General features: G+C 45.4%; 3 protein-coding genes across 3 annotated transcripts in view; 2 read left to right on the top strand and 1 right to left on the bottom strand.

The window, feature by feature from the left end:
- The window catches only part of coro7 (coronin 7), a 66,554-nt gene extending 52,887 nt beyond the window's left edge, over positions 1–13,667 (top strand). The window contains exons 10-28 of the mRNA XM_028986033.1: positions 6,954–7,008; positions 7,142–7,199; positions 7,285–7,430; positions 7,546–7,641; positions 7,755–7,856; positions 7,966–8,116; positions 8,257–8,432; positions 8,542–8,650; positions 8,745–8,831; positions 8,921–9,063; positions 9,142–9,246; positions 9,352–9,437; positions 9,953–10,094; positions 10,748–10,837; positions 10,928–11,044; positions 11,122–11,257; positions 11,341–11,432; positions 12,719–12,805; positions 13,002–13,667. Of these exons, the coding sequence (XP_028841866.1) occupies positions 6,954–7,008; positions 7,142–7,199; positions 7,285–7,430; positions 7,546–7,641; positions 7,755–7,856; positions 7,966–8,116; positions 8,257–8,432; positions 8,542–8,650; positions 8,745–8,831; positions 8,921–9,063; positions 9,142–9,246; positions 9,352–9,437; positions 9,953–10,094; positions 10,748–10,837; positions 10,928–11,044; positions 11,122–11,257; positions 11,341–11,432; positions 12,719–12,805; positions 13,002–13,010 (1,987 nt within the window). The 3' untranslated portion in view covers positions 13,011–13,667. The remainder of the gene's footprint in view (positions 1–6,953; positions 7,009–7,141; positions 7,200–7,284; positions 7,431–7,545; positions 7,642–7,754; positions 7,857–7,965; positions 8,117–8,256; positions 8,433–8,541; positions 8,651–8,744; positions 8,832–8,920; positions 9,064–9,141; positions 9,247–9,351; positions 9,438–9,952; positions 10,095–10,747; positions 10,838–10,927; positions 11,045–11,121; positions 11,258–11,340; positions 11,433–12,718; positions 12,806–13,001) is intronic.
- A 402-nt stretch (positions 13,668–14,069) lies between these two features.
- On the top strand, positions 14,070–16,231 carry pam16 (presequence translocase associated motor 16). Its single transcript, XM_028986035.1, has 5 exons — positions 14,070–14,217; positions 14,566–14,650; positions 14,733–14,869; positions 14,986–15,051; positions 16,051–16,231. The coding sequence occupies exons 1-5, from the start codon at positions 14,215–14,217 to the stop codon at positions 16,144–16,146; spliced, it is 387 nt and encodes a 128-aa protein (XP_028841868.1). The 5' UTR covers positions 14,070–14,214; the 3' UTR covers positions 16,147–16,231.
- An 851-nt stretch (positions 16,232–17,082) lies between these two features.
- Positions 17,083–25,325, bottom strand: part of glis2b (GLIS family zinc finger 2b) — a 31,936-nt gene continuing 23,693 nt past the window's right edge. The window contains exons 3-7 of the mRNA XM_028986932.1: positions 24,002–24,141; positions 22,159–22,341; positions 21,593–21,726; positions 21,214–21,332; positions 17,083–20,889 (exon numbers count right to left, since the gene is read on the bottom strand). Coding sequence (XP_028842765.1) covers positions 20,231–20,889; positions 21,214–21,332; positions 21,593–21,726; positions 22,159–22,341; positions 24,002–24,141 — 1,235 coding nt within the window. The 3' untranslated portion in view covers positions 17,083–20,230. The remainder of the gene's footprint in view (positions 20,890–21,213; positions 21,333–21,592; positions 21,727–22,158; positions 22,342–24,001; positions 24,142–25,325) is intronic.

Raw genomic sequence — 25,325 nt, forward strand, 5'->3', positions numbered from 1 at the left:
TTTTTGGAAGCCTCTACTATTTATTTTTGGACACGGAGTGCTGCCTGGTCCAGAAGAGCATTTTTCTAAAGGCCGGCGTCGGGCGAGCTGAATAACGACTCGGCCGCAAGATAATCGTCCTCGCATATCTTCCCAGAGCGAATTTTCCGGCTGAGAACTTTTAAATTTAGCTCCTGCAGGGCCGCGCGTCTGTAACATTCGGAAAAAAATGTTTGAATTATGTTTAAAAAATCTTTTTTTTTTCTTCTTCTTCTCTGCTGTGGGCGTGTCCATTGAACACAATGAAACCACGCCCCTTGCCACGCCCTCTCCCTTTGCCAGCGTTTATTGTACTGGTAGAGACGTGAATGTTTGAATTGATTTTGGGACCCCACCCCTCTCAGAATCCTCGTTTTTAACTCCCACCTAGCCGCCCTGTGCGTTGGGGTTCCAGCGAAGATACACTTTTTGGGTGCTAGTAGCCTAGTGGGTAGCACACTATGAACCAGAAGACCCAGGTTCAAATCCCACTTACTACCATTGTGTCCCTGAGCAAGACACTTAACCCTGAGTGTCTCCAGGGGGGACTGTCCCTGTTACTACTGATTGTAAGTCGCTCTGGATAAGGGCGTCTGGTAAATGCTGTAAATGTAACTGTTGTGGGACGGACCATGATGAGCGCCCAGAAGGTCCTGAACACAGAAGAGATGAAACCAATCTCCTTCAAACAGACAGAGTAGGTGTGGAAGCACTTTTAACCCTCCACACGACAGCTCCTGTCCGTCTTCATCCGCCGTTTTACCACCGTGCTCACATCCCTCCTCTGTTGTGTGTGTGTGTGTGTGTGTGTGTGTGTGTGCGCGGCTCATTCCCCAACCTCCGATCGCAGCTGTAACTCATTACTCCAAATTGCAGGAATAGACAAACGATTTCATGCCTGTTCAGCGACGGCCAGATGTAGTGTCAGACCCAGGCTGGGTGTGTGAGTGTGTGTGTGTGTGTGTGTGTGTGTGTGTGCCTCCTCACCCCCAAGCTTCAAAAATAAATCCACCCGCACTCTTTATCACACTACACACAAACCAAGACCGCCCCCCCACCTCCTCGTGTGCAGCGTATCTGCTGAACACATGGTACAAGTTAGTAGTGATTTCGCTGTATTATTACTGTGCGTGTGCGTGGATGTGAGCGCTTCCGTGGATGTGTGTGTGTGTGTGTAGGAATTTAAACACGCAACGTGTCCTCAGGGCTCTGTCGACACACTCTGTTTGCCCATTTAAGTAAACACTGCCTGACCCCCCTCCCATACACACACATGCACAATGCATGGCTGTTCTGGTTATGTTGCTGAGTGTTGTGCGTACAAAAACACTTTTCTTCTCCTTTAACTTCTCTACCTCTGTCTGGGGCAGGGATGATGATGATGAGGATGATGATTAGATTGGACTGGATCGTTATATAAGTTCTTATGATGAAGTGGAGAAGGGGGCGTGGTCATCGTGTGGCTCACCTGCCCGGACCTGGACACCCGGTGAATTGTGTGTAAATCCTGATTGTGTCGCCTCTAACCTTTTACCTGAGTTCCAGTTCGATGCAGTCTAACACGTGTGGTAATATCATGGTAATATCATGATAGCCTTAATGAAAAATAAAACACTTTTACAATGTTAGTGGCACCTCTCCTCTGTAGGTGAGTGTATGGAAAGTTCTAATTGGATCTTAATATATCTTTAATTTGTACATATAAAGTACATATAAATTTCCTCTGGGATGAAATAAGACTGTGATTCTGTCACAATCCGGGCACATTTCCGGGTACTCCTGACCGGGATTTTATGTTTGCCTTGTCTTGTGCTCCCTGATTACATTGATTGTTTTAATCTGTTCTTATGAGTATAAATGTGTCCTCGTCTGGTCCGTCCTTGTTCTGTCATTCGTCTTTTACCCATGTTTTGGGCCTGTGCGAGGGTCTCCGTGTCCCCGGGTGTCTGTTACCATCCCGCCAAGCCAGCCAGACAGATTCAAGATGCATTTTTACTCCAGTTCTCTTTTTCTCCACGGCAACATACATTTGAATGGAGTTAATGGGTGGAAGCTCAACCACACAACATACAACACTAAATACATGTATACACATGCACACAGAAACATTACACCTTGTCCTGAATCACACAATATATCTGAGATATACTGAAAGTGTGTGTGTGTGAGAGAGAGAGAGAAAGAAAATGTATGTAAATGATACGCTTTTTCCTGAAAGTGACTTAGTTGTGGAACAGGCCTTGACTTAGGGAGTAGCCCTATAAAACTCTTCAGCAAACACACACACAGAGCCAGTGGGTGGTCAGGCGAAGATAATACTTTTTACACACCTTTGATGTTGTGTGTGTGTTTTTTTCATTATATGTCCCGCTGCCGAGATATAATATTCATTCACACACTCACACACACACACACACACACACACACACACACACACACTCTCTAGCTATTACATCTTCATGAGAATTTGGTGTAATAACCATGTTACATACATGTTATAAATGTTACTAACCCCTGAACATTCCCGAAAATACATGCAAATCATTATGTTACATATTTATTATTTATTCATATTTATATTATTTATGAACCTATATATTTTTTATCTTGTGACATCTTTCTATTTTTAGAGCCTATTTCTTCACAAGCTTTTTTCTAAACTGCTGCTCATAAATGCAGACAAACACACATGCATTCATCTTAAATATGCAGACACACACTCGAGCCAGAAATAATATGAATTCCAAACTGAAATTCAAAGTGTTGATAAAATCACATGCCTAAGCCGAATGCACAATATGAGCATTACAGAGGTGTGTGTGTGTGTGTGTGTGTGTGTGTGTGTGTGTGTTTGTGTGTAGGAGAGACAGACAGAAAGATGATTAAAATACAGAAACGGAGTTCCCAAGGAGACCCAGGGGTGACAGAGATTCCCACACCCCCTCACTACCCCGACTTCATTTATTCACCAGGCTGTATTTATTTTCTCACACACCGCCCATCCCTCATGCTCTCTCACTCGCACACACACACACACACACACACACACACACAAGAAACTTGGACATACCATGGGTATGTTCCACCTTTCATACTCTTTAAACCCCCCATGTGGGAATACATGCTTCCTCCAAACCCGTGTGTGTGTGTGTGTGAGAGAGAGAGTGTGTGGGAACACACAGAGGCACTGAAAAGCAGTTCATAACACCATAAATTTGTGTCTGTTGACAGCATCTTGTACAACTGTGGGAAAATGCCTCTACCTCTTAACGCACCTGACCGGTAGACGAGGGTCTCCACGGTGATGAGACGAGGTCAGGTCGCCACGGTTATGGTGTCAGGGCACATCAGCGTTTTGAACCCTGAGTGGCAGTCAAATCACAGTACAGCTGTGTGTGTGTGTGTGTGTGTGTGTGTGTGTGTATACAGTTCCAGTTCTGTCTCCTGCTGATTGGCGTCCTGAGAACAGCCTGATGGCTCTCAGCGAATTATTTGGCCGCTTCTGTTTATGTACACACACACACACACACACACACACACACACACACACACGACACACACGTATCTTACCAGTCTCGTGTTGTTTGGGGCACAAATAAGTATTTTAGTGTGTGTGAGGGTGGTGTGTGTGGATGGGCGCTGACGGCGGTGTTACCACAGCCTGCTCTCCGCAGGTTTTTCTTTTTCTTTTTCTTTTTTTTTTACTGCGCCAGCGTGATTAGGGGCGGTTAACACTGACCACAGGGCCACCATACACACTGCACACACACACTACGAGAGTTTACAGCAGCAATATAACAACAGCGCTACAAACGAGTACAAACCTGTACATCACAGAACCGGACATTTACAAGGCAGACCAAATAAGCGGAAGCCATTTTATTCATCCAATTAAAAACTGCTCTTACTTGAACCCTTGAATTTGGCTAATTTCACTAGTGATGACCATTTTGATGAATGAGGTTCGTGTCAGCGAGAAATGAATCAGGCCCACTTGTTTTCCATGGAGAAACCAGGCGGTTGTGGAAAAACGCACAGCAGTTCAGAATAATTCAGTCAAAATCTACGGTTGTCAGTCAATCAAAACTATTGACGTAATCAATCGCACATTAATCTAACTGACTAAATTTCATCATCACACTCACTTTGCTTATCATTCAAAAAAAGCATGTTTCTCTTTCTGAAACCAACAACCAAACTCAACTATGTTGGTGGTGTTCATTCTGATGGCCATAACAAAAATTCTTCAATCACTTCAGTCCATGAAATAAATGGCTGTTGTCATGTTAGCAAAAAAAAAAAATGGTATATTACAACCATAAATTCACTATTAAAATCCAGGCTGGTCGTAGCCTGAGTCGTGGACACAGCATTTGACAAAAGATAAAGAACTCGATACTCAAGAGAACAACCAAACTTGTTTCTGTGCAGATAAGATGTTGTTTAAAAATGAATGTGAATGCTTCCTATCCTAGAATTTTGTGAGAACAGGATAAAGTTCCTGCTCATCTGGTTGCGTCATGAACGGTCCATTATCAGAGCCAAGTGACCACACTTGAGCGCAATACATTTTATGTGTGTAAAAATTCTTACCGTAACTGGTCTCAGCAGAAACTAGCAAAACTGGTATCCGAAACGTTAAAATAAAAACCCTGTTTTTATTGAGATTCGGAATGAATTCATAACCATAGAATAGATATTGTATCCATACACAATCAAGAATTCGAAGCATTAAGAATAAGAGGCATATGAATAAACAATATAAAATAAAACAGAATAGAACTAAAATGAATTCAAATGTTAACATCTCACAAGGAGAAAATATGATTTAAAAAACAACAGACATAGGGCTTGTCTAATGTGCAGAGGTGTGTGTGTGTGTGTGTCTGTGCGTCTGTCCATATCAGACCTGTTGAGAGGTGGTAATTACGAACCCCGGTGAAGCTGGCACCACATCTGAGCCTCCTGTCACACCCTGGCTGAGACGGGCACAGGTGCCACACCGGCTGATGCCAAATGAAACAGCTAACACTGTGCATACACACACATGCACACACATGCACACACATACACACGCTCACACTGTAATAAGAACATGTAATTTGATATTCCATCATGACTTGGATATGTCCAACTTTCAGAATGATACTTATCGCAGACACACGCACACACGCACACACTCTCACACAGGCCTCCATTGTCCTGCCAGCTGTAGTGTGTGTATTGTGTAGCAGAGCCCGTTTTTTGTTGCTCATCTGTCAGTTGTGTGACTGAGCACAGTGATTAGCACCTTGCTGTGTGTCTGTGTCTGTGTGTGTGTGTGTGTGTGTGCGTGTGCGTGTGTGTGTGTGTGTGTGTGCTGTACATCTTTGAGAGTGCGTATGTCAGAGGTGACTGAACACAGTAATTGGAATCATGCTGTGTGTGTGTGTGTGTGTGTGTGTGTGTGTGTGGGTTGAATGTCTACACATACACACTCTGCTCATCTGAGCTTGTGTGTATATGCCTGTACTGTGTAATGAATTACTGTACTTATTGGAACAATGACAAACGCTCCCTTTTGGGGACTTTAATTGAGTGTGTGAAGTTGTGTCTGCATGTGTGTGTAAAGGCCCCAATAACACAGACAAAAAAAGGACCGTGAGTGAAGTCCCCACCTGCCATTTCATTCAGGCGTGAGGTCAAAAGGTCAGACGGACGTGACTTCCCACTGTTCAGCTCTCACACACGACAACAAAAAGAGTGTGTGCTTGTTTCCGAGTTGGTGGGAAAATGTTCTCTTTTGGCGAAATTACGGCTGATCACTCCAGCAGTGCAAAGAGTGTTATCAGCTCCTGCCACTCCAGACACACACGCACAGACACACACACACACACATACACACACAGAAAGAGAAACAGGGATGGAGGAAATTAAAGCTTGAGGGAGCGTGGTGTAATGGAGTGCAGTGAAGTGCAGAGGCTCACTCTGAGGAAAAGGAGAAATAAAAAGAGGGAAAATGAAATGAAAATGAATGAGGGGTTGAGATGGAAGGAGAGAGCCGGTGCTGTGGGAACTGAGGTGTTGTGGACCCCTGTGGCCAGAACTGGACATGGGAACTTAGAAGCTCTAATTGTGTGTGAACACACACAGTACCCTTTACAATCAGTTGTTACACACTCCACAGATGACCTGGAGCAGGGAAGTAAACAACCAAGTTGACCAGTTAGAAGTCACCTTACTGATTTGTTTGACTGGGGTTTGTGGCGTGTGTATTGACGTCACATCGTTGTGTGTGTATGCCCTCATATTGATGGTTTCGGTGGGCAGAATTGTCACAGGGTCGTTTATTGGGCCTATGGTAGATTGTAGATGTGTCCCAACCGCACTGGTTGGGCCAGTGGCGCCACCTTGTGGTGATTAAACCACCTTGCTGGTCAAGGTCAGAGTTTTGGTTCCTCCGCAGAGATGGGATGTTGCATGAAAATAACGATTCTAGAAGCATGATGCATCTTCAGACCTTTTCAGTTCAAGTCATTACTTAAAATTTGGCAAATCTTGTATAACAAATCCATCTATTATTCTAATTAAGCAAAGAAAGTGTGGACTTTGCCACCTCCATGAGCAATCAGAATATAACGCTGTAGCATTAGCTGCCCGTGGGCATTTAAAACAAGGCTATGAAAGTTATTATTGAGCTCTTCATTAAAATAAGCTTTATTTGCATGACGAATAAGAGTCAGAGCGAAGAATTGTGGCTATCCTGAAAGAATGTTTTTCTCTGTCACTTTAGCTCACATTGTCCAGGATATCGTGACAAGTTAGTGACTGGCCATTAGTGATGGCCATCACAGGAGTATTGACAAAGGGTTACTCTCAACATGAAAAATTATACTTTTATTAGGGCGCAAGCTAAAACAAATAATAACCCACTTTTACCTGTTTGTGTCTCTCAGGACGCCGGTACCACTCTTTGACCCTGACACAGGGCTCTTGGTCATCTCTGCCAAGGTGGGTCTCCTGTGTGGCCATTGCTGTTTTGCCCACGGATGACATATATACATAATTGTCTTTAGTAAATTCTGAGGGAATGGAAGGAGGCTGTTGGAAGTTACATGTTGGTTATGTGTTGCTTATTTTGCAGGGGGACACTGTCCTCAACTGCTTCGAGATGACGTGTGCAGACCCGTTCCTCTCTCAGGGTGAGGCAGGAACCGCCTTCCGCCATGTGTGTATGTCCTTCTAGCTGCCAGCATGATGGAAAACAGAAACCACTTTTTGTGACAGTGAGTGACTGTCTGATGGAGATGTCCACCCGCGGCGTTGCCATGGTGCCTAAGCTGGCTGTGGACGTGGGCAGCTGTGAGGTCATGCGTGTTCTGCAGCTGACAGATGGTTTCATCGTGCCGGTCAGCTACCACGTTCCTCGCAAGGTACAGTTGGCCCCGCCCCCTCTTCTGTCAGGATGTGTTCGTGAAAATCCTATGTGTGTGAGTATGTTGTGTGTTATTTGTTGTGTGTGTGTATGTGTGTGTGTGTGTGTCTCAGGCTGGACAGGATTTCCACTCTGATCTATATCCAGACACGGCTGGTCAGGCCGCGGCCATGAAAGCAGAGGAATGGTGGAGTGGAGAGAACAGACAAGTAAGCCTCCGCACTCTCTCCAGTGACCAACAACTTGGCCACACACTTTAGAAACGCCCACCTGCATCTCTGGAAAGCTTTTGTTAGTCGTGACCTTCAATCTCTGCCCTTAGGTGGAGACGGTCAGCCTACATCCGGATAAACGTCCAAAACCGTGTGCCAAAGCAGCCAATCAGCGTGTAGTTGAAGCACCCCCTCCTGTGAATGTCAGAGAGGTGGAAGAACCTCCTAGTCTTATTTGTGTCTACTTAGCACCTAATTATGCAGAATTAAATCACATGAATTCGTGACTCAGTTTAATTAATTGAAAATTGTCCACTGTAGGATTCAGTCAGCAGTAGTGGGCGGAGCTCAGGCAGCAGTAGTGCCGCTCCCTCTCGTTCCCCCTCGTCCACAAGTGGCCTCTCCTCAGGCTGCCAGCCAAGCCCCGCCCCCACCCCCAGCAATAGCGTCCGCAACCTGCAGGGAATGTTGGGTAAGACTCTCCAACGCTAGGGTACAAAATGAAGTCACATGACGTCCAATGACGTCCATTGGACTAATCAATCTAAAAGACTTCCTGATGGGGTTTACCACATCGTACCATGTAGGTTAATGCACGTTCTGTCCACTCAGGTCCAAGTTCAAAATTCCGCCACCTTCAGGGCAGCGTCCTTCACCGAGACACACATATCACCAACCTGCGGGGCCTCCACCTCACCACGCCCGGTGAGTGCGATGGCTTCTGTGCCAACGGACAGCGTGTGGCCGTGCCCCTGGCCATCGCTGGGGGACAGATCGCCGTGTTTGAGGTACGGCTGCGTAACACCCAAATCCTGCGCCGCCAACCGTCCCGCCATTCATAAACTGTCCTCTATCGCCCCCTGCTGTCCTTTCCCTTCCTCCTTTCTGCCTCCGTAGCTCTCTCAGCCGGGGAAGCTTCCCGACGCGTTCATGCCCACCATCCAGAACTCTGTCAATGTGGCCGATTTCTGCTGGGACCCGTTTGACCCCCACAGGCTGGTGGTCGGTACGTCTGCTTGGCTGAGATGGACGTCATAGAGACAGAGGTTCATTCCAGCGGTCATGTCATGTGTTCTCCCTCGGTTGTCTTTTCCTCTCAGCTGGAGATGATGCTAAGATCAGAGTGTGGAAGGTTCCGGAAGGTGGTCTGACAGATACGTTGACCGAACCAGAGTGTGTTCTGCAGGGTGAGTGTGTTAGGGGGGCAGTGACTCAGGACTTTTGTGTAAGTGTGTAAGACTTTTGCTTGATTGACACACAATCTGTCCAATCACAGGCCACACTGAGAAGATCTACACTATAAAGTTCCATCCCTACGCAAGAGATCTCTTGGCCTCGTCCTCATATGACCTGTCTGTCCGTCTGTGGGACCTGCAGACAGGTCAAGAGGTCAAGAAGCTGAAAGGCCACCTGGATCAGGTCAGAGGAGCAGTTGCAGAGTGTGTGTGTGTGTGTGTGTTGATGTGATATTGATGTGTTTTTTGTGGGTCTCTGTAGATCTTTGGGATGGCGTGGAGTCCAGATGGTAAGCAGCTGGCCACAGTGTGTAAAGATGGGAAGATCCGAGTGTACGACCCACGTAGGTCAGACGAGCCTGTTCAGGTGAATCTTGCAAAACCCACACTCTGTGTGTCTCACAGACACACACACACACACACACACACACAGAGATAGCTGGTTTTATTTTATCTCCTCTTCTCCCTGCAGGAAGGCCCTGGTCCTGAAGGGCACAGGGGCGCTCGGTTGGTCTGGGTGCTGGGCGGCAAGTTCCTGCTGGTCTCTGGGTTTGACAGGTGAGGACAAACCAGTGTGCACACAGAATACCTGCAACATTCTTGTTTTCCAGGTGTGTGTTTCAACTTTTTTAAAGCACCCCAAATTACTAATAAGCATGATGAATAACCTTTATTTTGTTTTCATCATCTGAATAGGACACTTTTGATTCATGTCACCATTAACACTTCCACTGTAAAAGTGATTTTTTACTTTTTCTTCTAAATAAGATGCTTTAAATAAATTAAATTAATTTATAATATTATTATTTTTAAAAGTGGTGCCCTGGACAAAAAAGTTTGGGATCTTTTACGTGTTCCAATCTAAAAAGAATTTTAAAAAAATACAGCGTTTATCAGACGCCAGAGTGACTGTAGTTACAGGGACAGTCCTCCTGGAGACACTCTGGGTTAAAAGTCTTGCTCAGGGACACAATGGTAGTAAGTGGGCATTTGGCTCATAGGCGAGGGTTCTATCCACTAGGCTACTACCTCCCAAACGTACACAGTCCCAGACTTTCTCTCGTCATCTGCAGCCGCAGCGAGAGACAGCTCTATTTGGTCCCGTCAGACTGTGTGAAGTCTGGCTCCATCGCCTGCGCGCCCGCCGACGTCTCCCCTTCCACCCTCATTCCTTTCCACGACCCCGACACCAACCTCATCCTCCTCACTGGCAAGGTAACGTTGCCGCCGTTCCAGGTTAAACGCTATTAAACGTTTTTGTTTTTTTTTGTCTTTTCCTCCAGTTTATAATAAACATTCTTCTTTAAATACATTTTATTACTGTGCAATACTTTTTAACACCACTGACCTGAATGTGACTGAATGTGTGTGTCATCTTCTCAGGACCAGTCCTATAGAGACCCACATTTATTGAAACATTTGCACTATATGCATTAAAAACAAGAGCTAATTAATCCTATATACTATACAAGCAAAAATGTAATACCAATTTGAACAAAAAATTTACAATGAACAAAAAAAAACTATTTTCATGTGTGACGCCATCTTCTCAGCATTTGTGTTTAACTTTTGATTTTGTGAGATGTTCCAAAACACATGAAAGTCTTTGTGTTCGTGTTTGTGTGTGTGTGTATGTGGCTGTTAAGCATGATATGAGGTCAAATCTGTGTTTTCAAAAGGATGTAGATTGGTGCAGCTAGAAAAAAAAATGCAACACTCATGGCACCTTGGCAGATCGGGATTCGAACCTTCTGATTACGGGGCAGCTTCCTTAACCACTAGGCCACCACTGCCCTATTACATGTTTATAACACATTTGTCGCCCTGTTATTACCATAAATGGCATGCCGTGGCTGTGTGTGTTGCAGGGTGATACCCGTGTTTACGTGTTTGAGATCGTACCTGAGGAACCTTACTTCATGGAGTGCAGCAGTTTCAACTCATCCGAGCCACACAAGGTAAGACACTTGACACACACACTCTAGATACCACGGAGTAGCCATTAACCTTCCTTGCATCTGATGGCATGTAATGTATACCTATTTCAGGGTTTCTGCTTCCTGCCGAAGACGTCGTGTGACGTCAGGGATGTGGAGGTGGCGCGGGCTCTGCGGCTCAGCAAAAGCAGCATTGAGCCGGTGGCCTTCAAGGTCCCCCGAGTCAAGGTGAGACCTAGTCTCAAACTGTGACACGCTCTCTCCCTCAGTGCAACATGACACTTGGTAGCTCTGTCCCTTCGCAGAAAGAGTTTTTCCAGGACGACGTGTTTCCGGACTCTGCCGTTTGGTGGGAATCGTCTCTGAGCGCCGCCTCCTGGCTGTCCGGCTCCAATAGCCAACACCGCAAGATCAGCCTGAGGCCTACCGACATGGCGCCTGGTAGAAACACACTGTACAAGTCTATATAAATCACCCATATGGACCAATAATACAACACTTACCTGTCAACACTGTGTGTGCAGTGAGCGAGGCTCCCAAAGAGGCTCCAGTTCGCAAGTACCTGCCTTCCTCTGTCTATCTGGAGGAGAAGACCGACGAGCAGAAGAAAGAGGAGGTGTGTGTTTGTGCTGTTATATTAGAACCATCTCAATTTCTGCAGAAACATTTGATAGAAAAAAATGTAGACTTCCTAAAGTACAGAAGATGGCACGATATCGACAGAATATGAATTATTAAACTAAATTATTATTAAACAATGCATTCCTATTAACACTGTTAATAGCTCGGCCACACTCATTCAGCTCGCTTATAAAAATACACGCTGACACACTCTGGAAGTGGCCCCGTAATCAGAAGGTTGAAGGTACAAATCTAGATACGCTGAGATGCCACTGAGGTCCCACAGAACAAAGCACCGTCCCCACACACTGCTCCCCGGGCGCCTGTCATGGCTGCCCACTGCTCACCAAGGTTGGTGGCCTAGTGGGTAACACTCTCACCTATGAACCAGAAGACCCAGGTTCAAATCCCACTTACTACCATTGTGTCTCTGAGCAAGACACTTAACCCTAAGTTGCTCCAGGGGGGGACTGTCCCTGTAACTACTGATTTGGAAGTCGCTCTGGATAAGGGCGTCTGATAAGTGCTGTAAATGTAAATGTAAATGTGATGGTTAAAAGCAAAGGACACATTTCGTTGTGTCACCGTGTGCTGTGCTGCAGTGTATCACAATGACAATCACATAACTTTTACCATAATGTACCAATTTTTGATATATAGCTTGCCGGTGTGCATGTGCCGGTACGACCCGCATTAAGTGCCGAATGTGTACTATAATAATAAATACTATAAATAATAAATTCCCTCATTGACATTTTTTTCCTTTACGACATTGTGCGAGCTCCGTAAATTCAACCGATGCAAGCCATATGTCAAACTGTGCGGAAAGGAAATCCCTACGAGGCCTTTCGCATGAAAGACGGGTGTGTGTGCTCAACCCTGTCAGCGCAAATCCCAAAAACATGTTGTTTCCCACTTTCCCACTCCAACTTTGGTCCCGGTTTGTTTGTGACAAGTCCTCTCCGCAGAAGCAACCAGTAAGTCAGACCGTGCGGAGGCGCCAGGCCTTCAGCCGTCCCTTTGTGTGTTGCGAGGGCTTAGCCCGGCGGCCTTGAATGAAACCCGTTTTTTTTTCTGGGCTCCCCCGACCCCTGTTGGCGGCACCAACACTTCCGATATGTCGGATCGTACGTCTCGACTCCTGGCTTGCTAACTTCAACGGCTGGCCACAGGGGGCCCAAAACCTGTTGCAACACAAGGATTCACAAATTAATGTTGTGAATTAGGAGCAGAAATCCACATATCCACATTCTGTGTGTGTGTGTGTGTTTGTGTGTGTAGCTCCTCAGTGCCATGGTGGCCAAGTTGGGAAACTTAGACAATCCGCTGCCACAGGAGTCCTATGAAGGAGTCGATGAGGAGGAGTGGGTAAGAACACTCACACTCATTAGTCTAATGGTTGTTAAATACAGACAGCTACTGTGCAGCAGTATCTGTACATGGTAAGGACTAAATCTACATATAGTACAGTCAATCAGATCAGTAAAATTAACCTTTTTGCTGTGTGTGTGTGTGTGTGTGTGTGTGTGTGTGTGTGTGTGTGTATTTGTATTTCTATTTACAGGATGATTAGGTCTCACCAGTCATGGAAATGGAGCAGCTGCTCATAAACTCCTCATCCCTTGGTGCCAGTCGACCGAAACACAAACACACATACACACACACACACACACACACACACACACACACATATGCAGAATGTGCAATACCTTGTGCACACACTCCACACATTATGCACACTCCTTCCCACACACACACACACACACACACACTCACACAATAAAATGACTTCATCTCAGTTTGATGTACTTTACCATGGCCATACCCTCCATTCAGGGCATTTGTATCGCTAAATAACTGGAATTGTGTATGATCATGAATTATGTTTTTATTTTAGATTTTTTTGTATCAACGTTGCTAAAATGAACATTCCCCTTTTTTATGTATCTTTGAACAGTCGTGGTAACAGTATTAACAGCCGGTGCAATAACAGCTAGGCTCCACTCGCAGTGTATTACATTTTGTCTAACAAAGTTCAGGTTTACGCAAACTGAAAAAGAAAACTGTGTTTGATGTGACGTTGTGCATTGATATGCACTGGTCTGCCAGCCATCGTGTCCTGTGGTCTAAAGTTGCGCAATAATGCCAATATGGGTACTTTCGGGTGCTTTGAAATGCCATATAATCATATAAGTGTGGAGAAATGTAGTGGGGATTCTGCCTTGCAATAAAACAAAAAAAAAAATATTCCTAATTATTTGTGTGTTTGGACTTTTGATTTATATACTCATTCAGTTGACATTTGATTATCGAAATGACAATGTTATATGTTAGCATAAAAATGGCAGTTTTAGAATTATTATATAATACACTACATTAAATTGGTCCAGCTATTCTTACAGAATACAAAATACGAGCTGTTTGGAAATTGCACGCAAACATACTTCCAGTTTAAGGAATTTTTTAATTGGATTTTGAATGGACGTGTTTGTCGGAAAGTATGCTTCAGCTGACAAATCCCTCATCAGTGTCATGACAACATAAAAGCACATATATTAAAGAATGTTGAATGAACGGGCCCTGTACTACGCCGCGCTTCGGTCATCCGGCCACTAGATGTCTCCACCGCCGACTCGGGGTCAGTCTGAAACGTCCCCTGAACTTTAACCCCACCGCAACCTTGATGGGGACATGTGAGGGAAACGCTGCAGATTTCGGGAGCAGGGTCGCTTCGTGAATTTAAAATATATATATATATATGTATATAAAAATAAACGATGGTAAGTATCCGCGCCGGTTTTCCGATGTCTGTGAAGATGACAGCTGACAGCGTATGAACATGTTATTTCACCCTCGTTGCATTCTATCATTATGATTATATCAGCCTCGTTCTTCATTTGCGGACGTTGTCCTTCATGTAGCAAGTTCTAGAGTAATATTTATATTATATTTATGTTCCTCTGACCCACGTTAGAGCGCGTACACTGGGATTAAAGCAACTCTCCTTCAGTGCAGACGTGTATGCAGAAAATAGTACAAGAAAACTACAGTCAGGGTCATGAATTACAAAGTGGCCCAGTATGCCACTGAATGGAAGATGAGTGAATGTGAGTGATCGCTCCTTTCAGGCCAAGTACCTGGCGCAGATCATCGTGGTGGGCATGCAGGTGGTGGGCCGCGCCTTCGCCCGAGCTCTTCGGCAGGAGTTTGCAGGTACTCCCCTGTCAGCTGCTGTTTAAACCCCGGTGTGATGCGCGTCGTCTTCTTCGCCAACTCCTCTGGGTGTGTCTTGCAGCGAGCCAGGCGGCTGCGGAGGCGAGAGGGCGTGCCGGGGCGCAGTCGGCAGCGGCTTCCAGTCTGAGCGGGATGACGCTGCAGGAGGCCCAGCAGATCCTTAACATCGGCACCCTCACACCAGAGGAGATCCAGAAGGTGCCGTTTTACTCCTGCCACACCTCACACTCTCCTCAACTGGCGTGTCACAAGTGTAGTAATCCTGTTCAGCTTCCTCACCGAACCCACGACCTGCATGTCTGCTTCCTCCACAGAACTATGAGCACTTATTTAAAGTCAACGACAAATCAGCTGGAGGTTCCTTTTACCTGCAGTCAAAGGTGAGCGTCTCACTCAACTCTACAGATTCACAGCACTGTTTGGAGAAAGTTAGGGACGCCCTCATGTCGTTTAGGATTAGTATCGAGTACCCGTACCTAACAGTCACTATAATAATGAGTATTGACATTTTTTACCTACTGTTATATTCTCTCAATTGGTTTTTATCTGTTTTTTGGAACACTGAATTAAAGACTCCCTATCATAAAAATGTGAGACATTTAACATTAATACGAGTTCCCATAGTCTGTCTATGGTCGTGCAGTCGCTAGTAATGGCGATAGGTGTAAAGCATGTTTTGACCGTTCATTTAGTGGCAGCTCAGACGGCTGGATCTAACATGTCCCCTCATGTCATCATAAGGGGAAAGGTCTCATTTGTCATACCTTTTTTTTTTTTTTTTTCCGCGAATGCCCACTTACTTCAACAAGCCACTCTCTTCCTCATCCCACCTCTCATCTCCACCTCTCATTCTAATTTAAAGCTACAGACACCGAAACGGCTCGTTCTGGGGAAATCTCATTGTGGGACTGGATCGACGTGGCTGAATTTCGGAAAAGGGACTTTAGATGCAGTATTAGGGGACACTAAGACCAATATAAAATATAATAAAAAAAGTTAATGTAAGGGCACTTTTAAGATAAATGCTGCCACCAGCTTGTGGAAACTGTGTTTGTACCAGCACCTGAGCTTCTTATAATTAATTAGTTAATTAATCCTTTATTGTCATTGCAATGAAGCAGGATGCTTCAAATTGTATCTGGCAAAAAGTTGACATCAGTACCAGTGCATCACTGTCATCTTCAGTTTGCTGCTGATATCGAGGCTTTTAAAGCCACCTAGAACATTTGAACATATTTAGGATGTATTTGAATATTTAGGATGTATTTGAATAAGATCTAGATCTTGCACTGGCATTATACTGCCGCTTTTTCTTTTTTTTTTTTTTTTTTTCACCCGCCACGGATACCATTGCAGCTTTCTGCATCCTGTCTGTCCAGGTGGTGAGAGCTAAGGAGCGCTTGGAAGAAGAGCTGTCCATTCAGAAGCAGAACACACAGGACCTGCCCCCACAGGATCAGCAGCGGCAGACATGAACCTCCCCGGCCAAACCCCTGCCACGCCCGTCCACTGTAAATTATAACCCCACCCTAATAAAACCTGCCTTTTTTTTTTCTTTAACTATGTGTGAATTGTTTCTGTACACCAAGGAAGGAACCCTAAATCTCTGGCTGGACGTGAGGGAATGTCTTGGCGGCTGTAGGCTTCCCAAGCGATTCGTGTGGAAGATAGCAGGCCAACATCTGAATGCATTTCTAGGAATTGTGATCACATTGACTTGGTACCATGTAAGATTATCTTGAAGGTTAGCAATCAAGCTTACAGACCTTTAGAATCTCGGGAGTGCATTATGCAACTAGCTTTGATGAGAACCGAACGTTTCCTAGTAATTTATTTTTCACTTATTTCTGAATTCACAGTCTGCTGTCTGTAAAATATTATTTGTATTCATTTAGATTTCCATTTGCCAGTGGGGGCCTAGCGGTTAAGGAAGCCGCCCCGTAATATCTGCCAAGGTACCACCGAGGTGCCACTGAGCAAAGCACCGTCCCACCAAGGGTGCTGGGTTAAAAGCAGAGGACACATTTCATTGTGTCACCGTATGCTGTGCATGAAAATCACTTCACTTTCACAATTGGCGAATATGTTTCTTTTATGGCGCTTTAACTTGAGTAGCATCATGACTCAGATATTTGCCTTTTGGAACTACGCAGAGATTGTTCAGCTATATATTGACCAAGTCCACGATGATATGAACAATGATCACTTTTGATTATGTGATGCTCAATACAATACAAAAAATGGTTTAAATAACAGATTCTAGTCTCAATAATGGAAGCACTATATTATGCTGCTGTGTTGGAACAGATTTGGCATCACGAGATGTTGACCGTCTCTAGGTTGCATATGAAGGGTTTCCGCCATGCTGAGTGGCATTCTGAGAGAAGAGCAAGGAGCAGACGGGAGACGACTTATCAAATGCAGCTTTATTAAACGTTTGTTTCCTTTCCTTTTCATTGACATCGTTATCAACATCGTAATAAAGTCCTCTAAAACAGGAACACGCCGCTATGTTGTACCAATTGGAGACTTTTACCATTCTAAAATTCTGCAGTTTGGCCTCGCAACGAGGTGCCGTGAAAAATATATTTACTTTTCCATATACTGTACTTTATTTTTCTCTCTACATTTCATCTATAATAAAAGGCACTTGGAACAAATTAAAATACTGATATTAAAATATCTCAGATGTGCAAAAGAAACTGGTACTGGCCGTCAGTGGCCACTGTTTCTCGTTAACCCTTTCTGCCCCCTGGCACCCTGAGCTTGACTGCCCAGCGTTTCCCATGATGCCCTCTGCACCTGCACATTTGGAGGGAGGAGCATGGCGTACCGCACGCTTCAGGAGTTGCAGTGTGTGAAGAAGAGGTGCTCAGGGTGGACGCGGAGGAAGGTTAATGTGTCAGACAGCTTATTTATAAAATGGGCCCGTGTGGATCCGGCAGAGATCCGTGTCAAACGTCAGCTTTGTGGGAGTGTGTGTGTGTGTGTGTGTGTGTGGTAGATACCCAGCCGTGCCCTCCTCTGTTTTACATGGTGTACCCCGTAGCCTGTGGTCATTTTCGAACATACCCTCTGCATGAAACTTGTCTTGTGTATCGGTGTGTTTGTGTATGTGTGACGACTAGTGAAGTGGCTCCCAAAATTGGGGTGTGGAAATATATTCAATGATGCAGAATATGTTTCCTTGTAGGGTCTTAAGATCTACGTGTAATAATAAAACTCTCTTAATAAGCTCTCTTCAGGAGGGTGGGGAAAAATAAAAAAGGTTGGGAACCACTGGACTAGAGATTGTGTGTCAATATTGGACTGTATGCACGTATGTGTGCGTGTGGAATGGGCACTATGTTTTAATTAATAATTTAAGAGTGAACCCTTTGTCACGGTTCAATTTTTTTCAACAATTGGACCAAACAGGACAATGTGATTGTCATCTAACACACTCACGCACACACACTCACAGGAGATAGGTGAAAGCAGCACAGTCATAGCATAAACAGGAAAAGTAGAAGCAACTTCAACATCAACACAATGTCTCGTCTTAAAAAAAAAAAAACACATTAAAAAAACAAAACCAGCAATAATAGAAACTGTTTTACAAAATGACAAAATACGGATGAGGAATAGTCAGGAATTTTCTTTGAGAGAGGAGAGCTCAAGGTGGGGTGGTCTGGGTTGGTTCTCTTTTTTTTCCGGTTTCCGTAATGTTCCACGTTTGTGTGTGTGTGTGTGTGTGTGTGTGTGTGGCTCCCGACCCATCCTTTCCCCAACATGCCCATGACACCTAAACATTCAGCCTGCGGGGGGGGGGGGGGGGGGGGGGGGGGCTTCAACTGGGTTGAGGAAAATATTCACACTTTAAAAACTAAAAAAATTCAGTCAGCGTCAGCCAGTAAACTGAGGTTTTTAATGGAATGTGCTGCTTTCTATAGGGTGTCACGTATTGGCTGGTAAACTCCTAGAATGAAGCGGCCATTGAGGTTCTTGAATTTGATTGGTTAGGGAAACACATCTGTGTTCAGAGTGTTGCCATGTTGGGCAGTTTTGATTTCCAATTTGCAGGTTAAACACATAGTTTGTGAGGATGAACACAAATAGGGCTGGTCTGAGATCAGTTTGGCATTTTTTTGTAAACATATGAACCTACACTGTTTCAGCTAAGTTGAAGGAAAGCCAAAGACGTAAATTAACAATTTCATGTTCTTTTTCTTAGCTGAACAAAGTGTATTGTTTGCTAAGTTATTTGTTCAGTTCAGTGCACACAAAAAAATATTAAATAAACGGCCTTCAAGCTGCTTTCATGTGATATTGGACATCTGGTGCACATGAATGGACCAAAAAAATGTTTCTATCTTGTCAATGATACAGGGTTGTCATGGAAACATGGCACAGTAAGGGGGTCATTTTTTAAATACTATTGTACACTAAATGAGACACTCTTACCAAGTCTGTTTAATAAATAGAAAGGTAGATAAGTGAACGTAATCGACGAATCGACACTTATTGTTTTTTTTATTTCCTGGTCAGTTTTGAACTGGGAGGTAGGATCTTACAACAAACACTTGAAGGCAGGATCTATCTGAGGTCTGTGCAGAAAGAAAATTGCACATCTTCAATAAATGGCGTCATCAAATGGCTTGGTGTTGGTTGGCTGTTGCTATTTGTTTTGTGTAGACTGCGCTTGTATTATATTATATTGGTTTTGTGTGGATTTTGCACATTTTTGAAGATTTCCTGGCCTGGAGACCATCTGTATCTGACCACACTGTCCGTACTGCACAGGATTTGGCACAGGGTTGATGTGGAGATCATGTTGATGGTGTGTGTGTGTGTGTGTGTGTGTGTGTGTGTGTGTGTATAAAAGATAGCAGCATGTCTGTGTGAGATGGAGGTTTAGCACCACACTGCGATGGAACTGTTCTAAACATTAGCTGCGGTAGCTTAGCCATGCTAACTCTTGAGCGCTCCTCTCTGCAGCCTCGATGCTAAAGCTATAATGCAAAGGGTATAAAAGGTAGCGCCACGACGCTAATGCGGTGGTGACTGGTTCCGGCGGATGCTCTGCGCATTTGCCTCGTCTATAATAACCTGCTCATATAAATGCTAGTTGCGTGACTCTGTGTCTTCAGCGTGTGTCGAAACACAAACTGTCGTCGTGCGTATAAATAGATATAAACTGAGCCTCAGGATGAGCTCCTGTAAGGCCGGCGTTAAGACTGCTTGATTGATCCTCCCCGGTGCGAGGGGACCTTCTAGACAACAACAATAAAAGTGTGTGTGTGTGTGTGTGTGTGTGGTCTCGAGGTTGTGTTCCTTCAAGCCTGCTGTGTCACAAAAGTGAAGTGTGGCGCTGACGCTTGGTCCCACACGGAAAAAAATGAAGTTGGATGAAGCAGTGCAGGGTGAGGGGGTCCCACGTTTCAGACGACCTCACTGGAAACCAGTGATGTTTATGTCAAAATCTGTAAAAAGCAGGTAAAACTTGGGTGAGCTTGAATTTCATCTGCCACCCCAGGAATGTGTGTAAGTGTGTGTGCGTGTGTGTGTGAGCTGTCTGTGCTAGTTGACTACTGCTGGTTTGAGCACCACTGCTCCTGAGGGGATCACTACCCACGAAAGGGGATCATGGGACGCCCCTGTGGAGAGATTAAGGACCCCTCCTGCACCCAGGTCATCCTCCCCCTCGTCTGCCTCCTGTACCGCCGCTTTAGCCCCGGCTCTCCTCTCAACCATAGGAAGCAGTGGCAGGCGCAGGGCCGGCGGGAACGCGGCCGACAGGAGCGGCGGTTTGCCGAGGCCCAGCGGGGAGCTGCCGAACGACAGGATGGGGGCAGGCTGGGAGCTGAGGTCCAGGGGCCGTGGGCTCAGCCTCGAGAGAGGCAGGGCTCCTCCGAGCAACGCGGCCGCCGCTGCGCTTCCTGGGATGATGATGTGCGCCCCGCTGACATAGGGCAGCTCCATATCCTTGCCTCCGCCCATTGGGCCCTTCAGGAGGGACCCCACGCCACCCGGCGTGGGAGAATCCTGTGCCACGAAGTGGCCGTGGGCCTTGATGTGCTTCCGCAGGGAGCTGGGGTCGGTGTAACGCTTTAGGCAGCCCACCATCTTGCAGTAGTAGGGCTTGTCCACGTAGTGTGTGCGCGTGTGCTTGAAGCGGTCGCTGGAGTTGGAGTAGCGCTTGTTGCAGCCTTCGTACGGACAGATGTAGGGCTTCTCTCCTGCAAAAAAAAAAAAGAAACATTCAGTGTGTGGGTGTACATCCATGTCAACATCATTTAAATAGGCCACTGATCAGTATCAACTGTGCGCTAACACAGCTTTTCAAACAGCACACAGCATGCATTCACCGTGCATTATCATGCACTTACGTCACTATTTTAACACATTAGGAGCTAAAGTAGGAGCTAAATCAATCCCCCAAAAGACGTGTTTCAGAACTAAAACTGTTCCTAGTTCCTGTGGCGCAAAAACACCCCCAAAAAACTTCCACTAATAGTGATGAGCACCGTTCCTACTGTGCGAGGGGTCTTTTAGCGACTGACCTGTGTGTGAGCGGTTGTGGATCTTCAGGTTCTCCAGCCGTGAGAAACTCTTGTTGCAGGTGGGGCAGCGGTGAGGCTTCTCGTTGGTGTGCGTGCGAATGTGGATTAACATCTTGTACCTGATTGGATTATTAAAATCATATTCACTTGGCATACAGACACACAGAGCATTAGACTAGGAATCGATGCATTTATGAACATTCGTGAACGAGCAGATAAATCCTAACGCTTAGTTTTAATATTCAGCGTCATAAGGAAGCACCACTAGATGAAGCTGCTTCACTATGAATGTGGCAACAGAAAACAGTAGGATATTGAAAAAATCTACGCATAAAAATAATAATTAAAATTTTATGACATCCCTACTGAGCATGCTCACCTGGCATTGAATCCCCGCCCTTTACGTGCACACCCCTCCCAGTGGCAACAGTACCCAGAATCCTTTTCCGGCTTGACATGGAAGTCATTGACGTGGTCGACCAGATCCTGCAGCGAATCAAAGAGCAAGTGGCACTGCAGGAGAAAAAAAAATGGAATGGAATTTCCAAGCGGAATTCAAAGGCTGCATATTTCACGTTCAGCATTTTCACAGTTTTTCACAGACAGCACACAGATTAGAAGGCTTTATTAGATCACTCTGTAAAGTAGGCTAAATGTATGTTAATTTATGGCAATGTATTCTGAACACACTGCCATAAACATACATTAATTAACAAGTGTTCAACATGAAATAGCATTTAATGAATCTGTAGACACAAGATGGTGGTAGTCACAGGTTCAAACCCCACTTACTACCATTGTGTCATTGTGAGCAAGACACTTAACCCTGAGTGTCTCCAGGGAGACTGTCCCTTTAAAGGGCGTCTGATAAATGCTGAAATGCAGCACGATTACATCTGTAGAGTTCAGCATTTTCTCTTGAACGTGTGAGTTCCAGTTGCCCACCTTCCTCCAGCGGCAGGCCAGCTGCTCATCTGCAGAGAGATCAGGGGACGTCCGTTTATCCTTGGGCTGGCCAATGAACATTGAGGATGGCAGGTGAAGCCCGCCCCCTCCACCAATCGGCACAAAGAACTGGAATGGCTGAGAAGAGGCGCCGCCGTCCATGTACTGGATATGTGGCAGGTCCTGTCTCACACACACACACATACACACACACACACACACACATACACACACACAATGTTTGTCAGCATCTCTCATTTGGATGCAATTTACACACATTAGCATTCCATCTCATTAAATACACTCAGCCGCATTCTCTCACACACTCACACTGAGTCTGGGTACATGTGGAAAAGTGTGTGAGATGTCATGAGACAGAGAAAGGGATAGGCTGGGTGTAGGAAGGGTAAAATTGTCTGATATGGATGCAACCCAGACTGCCTAACCTTTATTTTAACTCAACTGCGCACAACCTGATACATATTTATTTTCTCATTTAAAAAGTGAAGTGCAAGTGAAGTGATTGTCATTGTGATACACAGCACAGCACAGCACACAGTGCTCACAACGAAATGTGTCCTCTGCTTTTAGCCTTGACCCTTGGTGAGCAGTGGGCAGCCATGACAGGCGCCTGGGGAGCAGTGTGTGGGGACGGTGCTTTGCTCAGTGGCACCTTGATATGATTACGGGACCGCTTCCTTAACCGCTAGGCCACCACTGCCCCTGTACAATTATGTACTTTTAGTACAGGTGCCGAGCCACATTAGAATCCAGCGAAGTATGGAATAATTGACCAAAATCCAGATCCACGTTGTCCAGAGTGAAGGCTATTTTTAGGCTTCTGTTTATGGAAAATCCAGATTTCAGTGTTATTTCATCAGAAGTGACGACATAATCTTTATTGTGCTTATGCTGTTTTGGCCAAAGTGGACAGACTGCACACCAAGGAGGAGTGGAAGTGTGTGCATGTGTTTGTGCGTGTCTGCTTGCCTGAAAGTGTATGGGCGCGTTGTTTGCAGAGGGAGGTCCAGCCACAGAATAATCTGGGCTATCAGGACTGAATTGAATTATGGGCCATTTGGTCTGCATGTCTGAGACTATCACCTCATTTACCCCGAGAGAGAGAGAGAGAGAGAGAGAGAGAGAGACAGGGGGAGCGAGAGAACGCGCGAGAGAAGCTTGTTTAAAGAGACACAGACAATGTGTGTGAGCTCAGCTGCATGAGATAAGTGTGCGTGTGTGTGTGCATGTATATATACTAGTGTATATGTATTTGAGACCAAGCTGCAGAAGAATAGCACAGTGTTACTAATGATCCCAGTCTGCTGATCGTTATAAGAACACACACACACACACACACTCACACACAGATGAGTCAGTGGCAGCGTGGAGCCTCTTGTTAAGATCACCATGCCGCTCTTGTGTCTCTTAATGATTTAAGGGTCAAAAAAATACAGCCACACAATCCACATATCTCACTGCATTCGCACAGTCACACGTTTGTTTTGAGCATGTAAAAAATGTATTTTAAATGTGTAATTAATGTCCATCCGAAACTTGAACAGGGTGGTAGTAGCCTAGTGGGTAACACACTCGCCTATGAACCAGAGGACCCAGGTTCAAATCCCACTTACTACCATTGTGTCCCTGAGCAAGACACTTAACCCTTGCTCCAGGGGGGGACTGTCCATGTAACTATTGACTGTAAGTCGCTCTGGATAAGGGTGGCTGGTAAATGCTGTAAATGTAAATGTTGAACGAAACCTCAGTAACCAAAACCAAACCTTTTGATTCTTTTAGTTTTTCCTTGTGTGGACCGAATTGTGTATGTGTGTGAACTCACTGCAGAGAGGATGTGAGAAACTCCATTCCCATTGGACAGTTCAGGGGAGCAGGGTGTGTGTCGTGAGGAAGGGGACATGCTGAGGTCCACTGCAGGGGGTGTACGGGGTTCTGGCTTCTCCTGTGGCACCATGGGAACTCCTGTGAAATGCACACAGTAATAAGTAAAGATCAGGCGTGAGTGTGAGTTTATCCGTTTGTTTGGTGATAATATTGTGGTGTGAATTTAATTTTTTTTTAAGATCATTTAAAAAAAAAAAATTCTAGACCATGATTGTAAGAAAGGGTCACTTTGTCTTACATGTTGAGAAAATAATTTAATTATTTTGTCATGGCGTGTATGAATACTCTTTTTGGCAGGCTAGTAGACTAAGCCACTTCTTCGCCCGGACCTCAGTCTGCAGCAGTCCCAGCTTCACATTGCAGGAGCACGAGGTGAGGGGTGAACTCTAGGAAGGCTGCTGGACCGGACGGGGTGACTGGGAGGGTCCTCGGGGAGTGCACTGACCAACGCTTCATTGTCCCAGTCCTCTGTTCCACCACGCCTGAGCTAACAGGCATGGTACACAGCTGACAGATCGACTGAAGATGCCACCATCGTCACAGCGCTCCACCCTACCATCTCCCACCTGGAACGGCAGGGGCGCTATGCTAGCTCAGCTTTTAACACAATACTTCCGAACAGACTGATTGGACATTGGCCATCCCCTATCCATTTGCTGCTGGATTAGAGATGTTCTCTCTGATCGTCTCCACAGCCCTCAGCATTAACACTAGATCTCGATCTCCTCTACTGTACACGCTGCACACGTACAACTGTGTCAGCGCCCAACCAAATAATGCTATCATCGAGTTCACAAATGACACCACTGTGGTGGGGCTCATCTCCAATGACGATGAGACAACGTACAGGGAGGAGGTCCAGAGGGACTCAACTTGGTCCTTAACACCTCGAAAACCTCAACATCAGGAGGAAAAACGCCAACCTTCGACCCGTCTACATCAACGGGGAGGGTGTGGAGAGGGTGCCCAGTTTTAAGTTCCTGGGTGTGCATATGGATGCAGATCTCTGTGTGGTACCAGAGCTACACGATGACTGTCTTTGCTGTTACTAGCTTTAAAACTTCTATTCTTTTATGGTATTTGCCCTGTGTGGGCAGGACCTTAATTTATGATTGTGCAATGACAATAACATCTTTACACTTTAAACTTAAACTTATTTTATGCTAATGCACACGCAAAGCACACGATTCCAGTGTGAAATTGTCTCTCTAATGCTGGAGTCACATTGCGGTAACACTTGTCATTGGCCATGTCTGCTGTGA

The sequence above is a fragment of the Denticeps clupeoides genome, chromosome 7 (assembly GCF_900700375.1).
Source record: "Denticeps clupeoides chromosome 7, fDenClu1.1, whole genome shotgun sequence".
Taxonomy (NCBI): domain Eukaryota; kingdom Metazoa; phylum Chordata; class Actinopteri; order Clupeiformes; family Denticipitidae; genus Denticeps; species Denticeps clupeoides.

Excerpts from the sequence above, each read along its gene's own strand:
- pam16 (XM_028986035.1), top strand. Across the intron at positions 14,651-14,732 it reads TCTTCGGCAGGAGTTTGCAG|CGAGCCAGGCGGCTGCGGAG; the intron begins GTACTCCCCTGT and ends TGTGTCTTGCAG. Across the intron at positions 15,052-16,050 it reads CCTTTTACCTGCAGTCAAAG|GTGGTGAGAGCTAAGGAGCG; the intron begins GTGAGCGTCTCA and ends CTGTCTGTCCAG.